Genomic DNA, 11,372 nt, shown 5'->3' with positions numbered 1-11,372 from the left:
CCGATAGTGCTCCATGTAGAGAATCAAACCTCCAATTAGAATGTTGCCCCTTTGGCTCCCTTTGTTGTCTGGTTCTGCTTATTTGTCTATCTCTTCCTCCGATACTTCGAAGAGGCCCATGCTCTGTAAAACTCACTTTAGACTTTCTCCACAAACCACAAGAGCCTCTGCCTCTTCTTACGTGCCAACGTGAACATATCTTTGAGCCTATACCTGACATGAACCTAAAAAATCTGTCGGATATGCTGATGATGCTCCAGCAACTAGTGAAATGACCTCTGCAAAGTAGAAAGTATGTAACTTGATTAGCATATAAAAAAGATGGATTAGTATCATACCTCGAACTACCTAAAATACATATCCTGAGCGGCAATCAAAATCCACTTCCATGTGATATGGCTGATCATATCTGCTCCAAATGATCTACATGATCCAAGCTGTGGGTGGCATTGAGGGATAAAACCTGCAATGAATCCATTGAGTACATTATAAAATTTAATGAAAAATTGAAATTACTATAATGTAAAAATAGAAGTTGACTTACGAGTCATCCTCGGGCTCTATATAGACTCTGTAGGTAGTGTCAACCATCCCAAGTGCTAAAGGCGATGAGTCTAGCTCATCGGATGATGATGATGGGCAGAAATTAGTTGGAGCGGGAGGGGGTGCCTGCGAGGGACCTGGCGCTAGCGGAGTTCATGAATCCCCATAGTCTCCTCTAGGGGTAACTATTAATTTATTGAGCTAAACTAATTACAAAAAGTTAGAAATAACTAACTCTTGTGTTAACCTCATTATTGGTGAGGTCTGATTTTCTCCTCTCTAGAAGCCTAAGCTCAAGACATATGACTTTCCTGTTGACAATCCTAGAGGACTAGTGATGAACCCCTCCTTTAAAATTTCTGAACACTTCCTTATTCTTTCTGGAGTTTTACATGTATAGTTATAACCTCTAGCACTTAGAAAGTTGGAACCAACATAGGCAAACTCAAAGAGAATTCCCATATGATTGTCAGGCCTTAGGGTTCGCCCTAGATAGCTTGGTTTTGGTCAGGCTTAGACAAACATTTGAACCTATCACAAACTCACACATCATAAACCCTAAAGTCATTCACATTTGACATTTTTCCCACCCTTTTAGAAACTCATGTGGGTGGTCCCCAAGCCCTTAGCCCTTGGCTAGGGTGATTAGGACCAACATATGGAGGATCCAAAATGGACTCTCCCATTAGTCCCATAGCATCAGAAGGATAACATCATGATTAGGATTTCCAATGATCTGCAATTCCACCTAAATATCCTACCATGGCCTCCAACCCCAAAGTTTTACAAAATTATCAAAATGCCCCCCGGGACCCTAAAATTCTCAAAATCCCCCAAACTTTTAATTTCTCACCAAAAAACATGTCGAACCACTTCAAAATACCTCAATTGCCCAAATACCCCAAAAAATTTTAAAATTACCAAAATTCCCCCAATATCCCAAAAATTGTCAAAATCTCCAAAATCACTTCAACCACCACTCCCACCTTTGCTTCTTCACCCACCCCCATCCTTACCTCAACCACCACTTTTGTCCCCACCTATGCACAACCCCCACTTTCGCCACCACCCACCCCCACATTCACCCCAGCCATCGCCCCAATCTCCACACTCACCTTAGCCACTCGAGATGTTAGCCCTTGGGTTGAGTTTCTTCCTCATGGTGGCTCTGCTTCTGAGAAACTTGCTCCCTTCCTCCTAGCATTACTCTAATCAACACTATCATCTGGCCCAACATCTGGCCTCTCAATTCATGAATTTGTTGTTGAACAAATTCTCTAGTGCATTCCATATTTTGTGTGTCTCTCATATGGGTTTCTTCTCCATGATGTGCCCTTCTTCTTATTTTCAGCGCACTTTACACTCACCACTACTTTTAGGATGCTAAATTCAAGATTGACTCATAAAACACACCCAATAAATGAAGCATAAAACGAAAGAGAGAGAGAGAGAGATAGAGAGAATGAAAGAGATTGGATTAGTTTGAATAGTTTATTAGCCTTTTAATTTTGAAATGTCATCCTATTTATAGGCTCGAGGGTATGAAGTGTACAATTGCCTAATTGCCCTGCTTGAATAAGGATGTTACATGACATTTTAGTCATAAAAAAATTCATGAAAAAAATTAATGAATGAATGAACAAAAAAGTATGGAAAGATCTCGGGTTTGGCTGCCTCATCATCGAATTGTCTAGGATAGGGGACTTTGGGTCGACCAAGTTCAGCTGATTGACTTAACCAAATCAGGGCAAGCTATCAATTTGGCTAAGGGCCTGCGGTCGGCCTGGTTGAGGGCTTTTGATTGGCTCAGAAGAATATCTGGGCCACCAAACAATATTCGGTCGATGCTTTTGGTCTGACTATTAGCCATTGTCCCACTTAAGTAGGATCATGTTGCCAAAATGAGACTAGGCTATTGGGCAGGAGACACTTTACCATAATCCGACATGGCTCCACCTCTTTAACAAAAAAGTCTCTAGGGGAATTTATGTCGGTGCCGCGTTGAACACTAGACTGACCTTGGTGAGGCTTGAGGTTCTTTCTACGATGATTCATGGTATTATTTTGGGGAATTTGATAGATTCCCTTGCCAAGATGAATGTCAAACTAAACTTTAATTCATCTATTTGATCGCCATTTTATTCACCAATTCCTCCTCCATTTCACAAATTGTATAATGCGAGATATCTGACTCGATTTCACCTAAATGGTATTAGTTTATTTTTACTTATTAAATTTTCTTTATTTCCAATTAATTCTCTGTTTCGGCTGTTTTCTGAATTTGGAATCTTTATAAAAAATCATTTATTGTTCAATCTTTTTCCACGTTGTGATTAATAAACCGGTTTTACTTTCTCAATTTCTTGCCTGTGCATTTGTTATTAATGTCATTTTCTTCCCTTTCTTTTTACAAGTAATCTAAATACGATTATTTTATTTGTTTCCCTTCAAAGGATGGTGCCTCTTATCTTTATAACTTAACCAGTTTATTTCTAAGACTATTTTTTGAGATTGTGCTAGTTATAAAAAGCAAAATGTTGAGGTATTGAAGAGCTAGCTATTACAGCAGTTTATGTATAAATAAGATGGAATTTATATAAAAAATAAATTTTAATTCTTAGATTTATAAATTTGTACAACTGAGTGATATGTATGTAAATTTTTTTCTCTTAATTTGTCGGAAATAAAAGTATTTCTAAGAAAATCAGAACCTTACAAACAAAAAAGAAAAAAAAAAAAAGTTAAAAAGAGTATGTTGTCACAGATTTTTTAAGAGAATAAATCCCAAGCCCTAAATTAAAATTCATCTAAAATTTTGATTTCAATAAACTTTCAGTCAAACTTACCAACTCAACGAGCGAGACCTAACGATATAAAAATAGGTCCAATCCGAGTTGAATCAAAACCATATCAAGCCATTAAATCACTTTTGGAAGCTTTCCGAAAATAATTACAATGTTAAACAAATTCCGAGTTTGGTGTGCTTATAGTCAAATGAAGTGTCTCAATAAAACGAATTCAACAGGGCTAAGATTACTCAATCCCGACATCATTAAAATTCTAAAGTGTCCTAAAACGTCCTCCGATGAAGAGGATCTCTTTAGCCACTTCGATCAAGAGTGATCCAGATTTCTTCTTTTTTATAATATGACCTCCATAAACAGAGCCATAAACCCTTTAAGAGGGGACCTAGATCCTGTGCAAGAGAAAGACTAGAGTTTGCATTATAGGGAGCTGCAACCCTTCATTCTGCACCGCAGACCCAACTAACTACGGCTTCCGCCCCCTCAGACCGCTTACCACCCATATTCCGACAAATCCTTTATCTGCATCAAAAAACCTCGGCCGTGACCGCATCTCGGCTCTCCAGCACTATATAAGCCATCTCATTCATTAATCAAAAGCTCAAATTGAACCGAATCAAACCTTCCAACACCCAATTCTCTGCATTCCATGGCCTCTGAATCAGAAAGCTCTTCTTTTCCGGTGCCGATTGATGACCGGAAGGGCTCATTTGGGCGGCCGTCTGAGAACTGGATTAGGCTAAATGGGCCGGCGGTGGAACGAGAGCTAAGCATTCAGCCCAAACGGAGAGGTGACCCGGCGTATCTAACGTGGGAGGATCTGTGGGTGACTGCATCGAACGGCAGAAGTCCGTCCACCCCAATCCTCTCTGGACTCACCGGGTTCGCACAGCCCGGCGAGATCCTAGCCATCATGGGCCCGTCCGGTTGCGGAAAGACCACTCTCCTGGATGTTCTTGCAGGTACTATGGGATGTTATTAAGGAATTAGAGTGGAATTAGATAAAAAAAATGTTAATAAATATAACGTCAGAGTTAATAATAAGTTTATGAACCAGGAAAGCTTCACTTCATTCGTTTATCTTAATTGGATCTTAAAGAAGCGCCGTAGTGTCACTTTTAAGGGAAATTTTACTATGTCCGTCGTCCGGATGGCGGGATGCGTCCGACGGCCGTGATACATCAGAGACCTCCGTTGTATCACGTACTGTCGCCCGGACGTAGCTCGACGTCCGTCGTCATCTCTCCTTTTAATGAGAGAATATTACGAACACTGCAAGTATAAAATATTGTTTATTTTGGTCATCTCTACTTTTAAGGAAAGTATAAAACATTGTTTTATGAGAGGTCCAAACTCAATTTTGGCAAATTTAAATAAAAGTTTTGGCGTCCGTCGTCTGTTATGATAACTTTGAAATTTATAACGATCGACTACGAAGCGAATAAATATAGCACGAAATGAACATTTTGGGGCAATACAACTCTTGGGATACAAATATTTTATGTTGTTTATTTTAAATCTAAAATTTCAAAGAAATTTTAAATAACCTCTAAGATATCACACGTCACCTAAATTGAACAATATATATATATATATTTTTTATTTCATTTTGATTTTATATGTTACCCTCAGGCATTAATTTCTCTAAAATGAATTTATTATAACAATTTAAAAGCTTCTTCAATTAATTATTAAATTCCTTTTCTTTTTCTAACAGGAAGACTAACATCGCGCATGACAAAATCAGGAGTTATATTTGTTAATGGGCAAGCACAAACATTGGCATATGGAACCTCGGTAAAATTCTCATGTCCTTAATTTATATGAGAAAGAGTTCTAGAGTTTATAAAAATATTAAAATAATCTAAAGATTTCTTGTTCTAACAGAATTACTATTAGAACCCAATCATAAAATAGTAAGTTATTATTTTAACATTCGGGTAAAGTGCCAGAATAGTATCATCCTATTTCCTTGAGGGCATTTTAACCAATTGGATATAATTAGCTCTGTTTAATCGTGTTATTATTCATAAACACACTTACCAAACCATTCTTTTAGCCCATCCCAAAAAAATTGAATTAGGAAAAAAAAGTGGAATAATGATTAGAAGAGGCGCTCATCATTACTATATTATGAGGCTTCTTTTATATATTCATATAATATACTAAGAAATCCTATCCCTCATAAACTTAAATACTTAGTAATGATTCAATATTAATGATTTTTTGTAATTTAATAATCAAAATTCATAACAATTTTTTAAAAATAAGTGGCATCCCTTAAATTTTTATTTTGCCACATCATCACATTATCTAATAATTAATGAATTTACATTGAATGTCGACTAAAAACCTAATTAAAAGGAACTGAGTGATTGGGAGATTTTTTCTTCTCTCTCTCGAATCAGGATTTCACTGACTAATTTTACCAATATTTGAACACTTGCCATTTCAAAAAAAAAAAAAAAAAGGGACTTTTCTACTTTTTTTAATGATAAGCGGTGACGTATGCTTTGCCTTATTTATTTTATTTTATTTTTCTGTACTGTTTCTCTATAAATAATAATTTCTCGGGGGAAAGCTTATTCCGCAAGATTGTCTTAACTACTTCCTGACTTGCTGACCCCTTCTACCGAAGAACTTCGTTGATAGTTTGGTCGAGAGAAATTATACAATTGTCCCATCTTTCTACATATGAGCTGGACGTATACAAAACAAAATCCAATAATACCGAATTTTCCTTGTTTGCAATTAAAATAATAATAATAATAAAGGGCAAGTTTATTTAGTTAATAGAAATTATAATTAGCTAAATTCATTTTTTAAACCCACATAAGCAAATGTGCATACCCCGCAACAAAACTCAGCACCCTAAGATTGCCATGATATATTCATCCTCAGCAAACGCACACTATGGGAAAAAGGCCTATTTGTATCGCATATTTCCGACGCTAATAGGGTCATTTCCAACATTAATTCAGATTAGCGTCTGAATAGCGTCGTTTTTTTCTTCTAACGTTAAAATATTCATCGCTAATTTATTTTGGGTCTACACACTATGGGAAAAAGGCCTCTTTGTATCGCATATTTCCGACGCTAATAGGGTAATTTCCGACATTAATTCAGATTAGCGTCTGAATAGCGTTGTTTTTTTTTCTGACGTTAAAATATTCATCGCTAATTTATTTTGGGTCTGATTTTAATTTGACGTTAAAATGGGCTTAGGAAACAATGAAAACGTTGAAAGGAAGCTGAATGATACGATGGCACGTAATAGAGCTATGGTTTGCGGTAGCCCTATTTTAGGGCGCTTGCGTCCGCATTAGTGTCAATCAATAAGTGAGATTATCATATGTCATATCTGAAGCTAGCGACTTCTGCTCGAAGCAACTCGCTTGTGTCAGTTCGTCTGGAGTTGGAACAGTGGAGCGAAGCTAACAGACGCTATCGGTCGCTAATTTTGTGTCGGAAATATTCCTAACGCTAATTTACAGTTTTCCCGTAGTGACACAGCATCAAGATGATTTTAGATGTACTATCGGCTTACAAGCTTGTTCATTTATTATCAAAAAGAAAAATTACTTATCACTGAAATAAATATATCAAAATGAATGAAAATTTGGAGGAATAATACTATCAATCACTCGCATAACTAATTAAAAACATATTCTAAATATTTTTTAAAAACTTTTCACTTAAACTTTTGTGGGAAGCATAAACAAATTACAATCAAATGGAAAAACAGAGTTTATGGGAAGAATATATATCAGGGAAACAGGATGGATCTTAAGTCACACAAATAATAATAGCCTTTTTTTCTTGAAAAAATAAGAAAAAAATAGCTGAAGTAATTACTTTTAGCCACAATTTCATAAGAAATGACATAAATTTTATTGTTTAGTCACATATTAAAAAATGTATCCTTATAGCTTAGGCTTCATGACTAGAATTGAAAATAACTTATCCGGATGTGGCATCGCATTAAAATATTAGTATGGAAATCACTTAAATATTTGAGTTTAAATTATTCTTGCAGGCATATGTAACCCAAGAAGATGTTCTAATGACCACCTTAACAGTCAGAGAGGCTATTTATTACTCTGCAGAGTTATTGCTACCCGATACAATGTCAAAGTCTTCAAAAAGGGGGAGAGCTGATAAGGTAATAATGGAAATGGGACTAAAAGATGCCATAAACACTAGAATTGGAGGAAGAGGTAAAAAGGGTATTAGCGGGGGGCAAAGGAGAAGGGTCAGCATTTGCATAGAAATCTTGACCCGCCCAAGGCTTCTCTTCCTTGATGAGCCCACGAGTGGGCTCGACAGCGCCGCGTCATATCATGTTATGAGTACGATTGTAAAACAAGCTCGACAATATAGTGGAACGGTCATTGTCTCGATCCATCAACCAAGCTTTGAAGTGTTCGAGCTCTTTGACAATTTTTGTCTTTTGTGTTCTGGCAAGACCATCTATTTTGGCCCTATTTCATCAACTGTAGAGGTACTTGCTTTTTTAAAGAAAGAAATGCTAACCTAATATAGACATAATCATATAGAGCTTCAATTATATCATACATAATACTAATTTAAATTAAAAATAATATGTATTGTTGTGCTTCTAAAGTGTTTACAATTTTGTTGCAGTTCTTTGCAGCAAATGGCTTTCCATGTCCACAACTGAGGAACCCTTCTGACCATTTTCTTCGAACAATTAACAAAGACTTCGATGTCAGTGCATACTTCACTTTTCTATTTTTCTTCAAGTGACACAAATAATTCAAAGATAATTAATACTTCTTAATTGGCTTTCCTTTCATAAAGGTGATTGGGCAAAGTGATGGTTATGTTAGCATAATGAATACAACACAGGCCATTCATATTCTAACAAACGCTTACAAATCTTCAAGTATTTCCCAAGATGTGTTGAGAACAATAGCTCAGATAAACAGCATGGTAAGCTACAAACTTGTTCATGTTTTTATTTTTAGAAGCAATTATTAAAATGATAAGATTTTTTAGAATGATGTTTATAGGAAGGAAATATGGTGAAGAAAGAAGAACAAGCTCGATTTATCACTCAATGCTTAGTGCTTACAAAGAGATCTTTCGTGAACATGTTCAGAGATTCTGGCTACTATTGGTTTCGACTGGCAATCTATATTGGAATTGGACTTGCCTTGGGGACACTTTACTATGATATTGGATCTGATTATAGATCAATTCAGGTAGTCCAAATGATTTTTTACCTAATTATCCTATTTAATTGCTTTGCACGTCAACATATATTTAATATGATAAAAAAATTAGTGAATATTTAAAATATTTAATAGAGTACTTCAACAATGTTCAAATAAATGTATATAAAAAAAAAAAGAATCCACTTTATTTAGGTGGATTAGTGAAGAAGTGGGAGAATTTTAGAAATTTTTTTAGGGAGAGAGCGTTGATTGTCTGCCTAATTAGTGAAATCAAAAAATAATTTGTGTTACTTTATATTAGGAGAAATTGAGTGAACATCTTTATTCTATAACTTATGAATGAAAATAGTTCAAATATTGCAATCTTCTTTATCTAATATTAAAATAGTGTTAACATTTCAGACAAGAGGTCTAATGTTGACGTACGTAGCTGTGTATTTCACTTTCATGGCCATAGGTGGATTCCCTTCTTTTGTGGAAGATCTTAAGGTCAGTCAATTTTTTTCTGATTAATTTTTTTATTTATGCAAGGTTATGCCATTTGGTCAAAGCAAGTTTCCAAAAATATTTTTGATGTATTAAATGTTGATGTCATAATCTCCCTTCAGATTAATACAACCACCTAATTAATATTTATCTTCTATTAAAAAAATGAGTGTTGAAGCACAAATTTACTTACAAATTTTAAGAGTGTCATATGACTGACACCATCCACAAAACGATCAAAACTCATTTCTATTAGCTGACTGTTAAGTGGTAACAGATATTGCGAAGAAACTTTATTACCCTGTCAGTTTTTTATTTATATGTTAACAAAATTCGTTAAAATAAAAAGGATGTTTGTTTTGACTCATGAAGATATTGTTTTAGTTTTGGGTAGGCAATGTAACAAAGCCCTTTATAAAATCATGAAACTCGTTTATTAATTTGGCCTTCTAACTATTTTTCAATTTTGTAGATTTTTTATAGAGAGCAATATAATGGACACTACGGTGCTGCTGCATTCACCATTTCAAACTCCCTCTCTTCGATGCCTTTTCTTCTCCTAATCACCATCATCTCTTCCACAATTGCATACTTCCCGCCTGATCTCCACAGAACTACCCAACACTTCATTTTTTTCTGCCTCATCATATACTCAAGCTTCCTCCTCGTTGAAAGCCTCATGATGATAATAGCAACCATCGTCCCAAACTTTCTCATGGGCATCATCACCGGCGCTGGCATCCAAGGGTGGATGATGCTCGCATGTGGTTTTTTTCGATTGTCGAACGACATGCCAAAGCCAGTGTGGTTATATCCAACTTACTATATTTCTTTTCATAGATATGCAATTCAAGGACTCTTCAAGAATGAGTTCATAGGGCTTACTTTTCCGAGTAGTGACAATTCTAACACCGGGAATTCTACACTTTCTGGAATTGAGATTGTGAGAGATTATTGGCACATGCCAACTAGTTATTCAAAGTGGGTTGATGTTTTTATCTTGTTTGGGATGGCTTTTATTTATAGATTCTTGTTCTGGGCAACAGTTAGAATTAAAGAGTTGAAAGTCAAGGGTCGGATGCCAGTCAAACAAAAGCGGATCACTGAAAGTTCCATCATCAACTCTATATAAGAATATTGGAGACGGTGTGTTATACAAAGCTTAGTGAAGAGATGATAAGGTTGAACTTTTTCTATCTACATTTCAAAAGCTATTTATGCATATTTATATAACTTGAGAATGTTCAGATTGTCAAGTTGAAAGAGTAGTAGTATCCTTTTTTTATCGTCGCATGGAGGAGAATTGTATTACAATCTTTGGGTGCTTTTATCATATTTGTCATACTTTTGAAAAGTGAATACCTATATCTTCTTATACTTTATGAGGAGGATTGATTAATTTTTTAGATTCTTAAATGCTGTTGATTGGTTTATATGTGTTTTTCTTATGAAATAAAATTTTATATTTGTTGATGACTTAAGGTGTTTGGCTACACGAATGGATCAACTAATAAAATCGTACTTAGTTTGCGCAACACTTTCTGGAGACTATATATTAATAAATAATGATTTTTTTTACATGTTTTTGCTAGCAAATAAAAATTATTTATAAAAAATAATTAGATCAAAAACATACAAAAATGAAATCTAAAATGTAAATAAGATTTTTTTGTCCGAAACAAATAAGGATGCATCATTTCGTTCCACGACAGTGAGAGGATTGTGCAAACTGCAATGGTGTGAGGAAGCTCATGATGTGTTTAGCACTCATTGTGTCGAAGCAATTATGCAACCCCTACCGATGAAACTCATGAGTGCTTTCAACTAGGAAGAAAAATATTTATTATAATAATAATAATATTAGGAATTAGCGGTCACTTTGATTCAAAATCAATCATAATTTAGAGCATATTTAAAAATGAACAAAGCCTTCAAACAAAATAAAAGCAAATAATTCAAACTAAACCGAAATATTTAAAAAACAAATAAAAGCAAACAGATTGTGCTTGTTTGGTTTTATTGTCGATTTTGGCCGCTGAAGGATTCACAGTTTTTAGTATAATCGAGCGTTCAAGACCCAAATTAATTTTAGCAAGATTAAATTCATGCCTAAAAAATGTCATTTAACTCAGTTGACAAAATTTCTATCATGCTTTTAAAATGAGAGGCTGTATACATTGAAGTATGTATAATGATAGAAATCACTAAAAAAAAAGAATTAGTTTTTTTGACAGTTTTGAGTACTCACAATCCTCGAAGTAGGCATCCATGTCCATTGAAGTATTAGAATTATATACATCTAATAAGCACAATCAGAGAATAAAAAATTTATGACAGTAGT

At 35.0% G+C, this 11,372-nt stretch overlaps 1 protein-coding gene across 1 annotated transcript; it reads left to right on the top strand.

Annotated features, from left to right (window-relative positions):
* The first annotated feature begins 3,955 nt into the window (after nt 1–3,955).
* LOC110030767 (ABC transporter G family member 11-like) lies at nt 3,956–10,437 on the top strand. Its single transcript, XM_020733673.1, has 8 exons — nt 3,956–4,309; nt 5,059–5,144; nt 7,384–7,848; nt 7,992–8,075; nt 8,169–8,300; nt 8,381–8,572; nt 8,948–9,034; nt 9,504–10,437. Exons 1-8 carry the CDS (start codon nt 3,997–3,999, stop codon nt 10,161–10,163), a joined length of 2,019 nt encoding a protein of 672 aa, XP_020589332.1. The 5' UTR covers nt 3,956–3,996; the 3' UTR covers nt 10,164–10,437.
* The last annotated feature ends 935 nt before the right edge of the window (nt 10,438–11,372 follow it).

Source organism: Phalaenopsis equestris, unplaced genomic scaffold, assembly GCF_001263595.1.
Source record: "Phalaenopsis equestris unplaced genomic scaffold, ASM126359v1 Scaffold000760, whole genome shotgun sequence".
In the NCBI taxonomy this organism is placed as follows: domain Eukaryota; kingdom Viridiplantae; phylum Streptophyta; class Magnoliopsida; order Asparagales; family Orchidaceae; genus Phalaenopsis; species Phalaenopsis equestris.
Note: the sequence above shows the minus strand (reverse complement) of the source record. Positions and strands in the feature narration are given on the sequence as shown.

What these genes read in the sequence shown, in the direction of transcription:
- LOC110030767 (XM_020733673.1), top strand. Translation starts at nt 3,997, where the DNA reads ATGGCCTCTGAATCAGAAAGCTCTTCTTTTCCGGTGCCGATTGATGAC. An exon ending in CTATTTCATCAACTGTAGAG is followed by an intron (nt 7,849 to 7,991) that starts GTACTTGCTTTT and finishes ATTTTGTTGCAG; the next exon opens with TTCTTTGCAGCAAATGGCTT. An exon ending in CAATTAACAAAGACTTCGAT is followed by an intron (nt 8,076 to 8,168) that starts GTCAGTGCATAC and finishes CCTTTCATAAAG; the next exon opens with GTGATTGGGCAAAGTGATGG.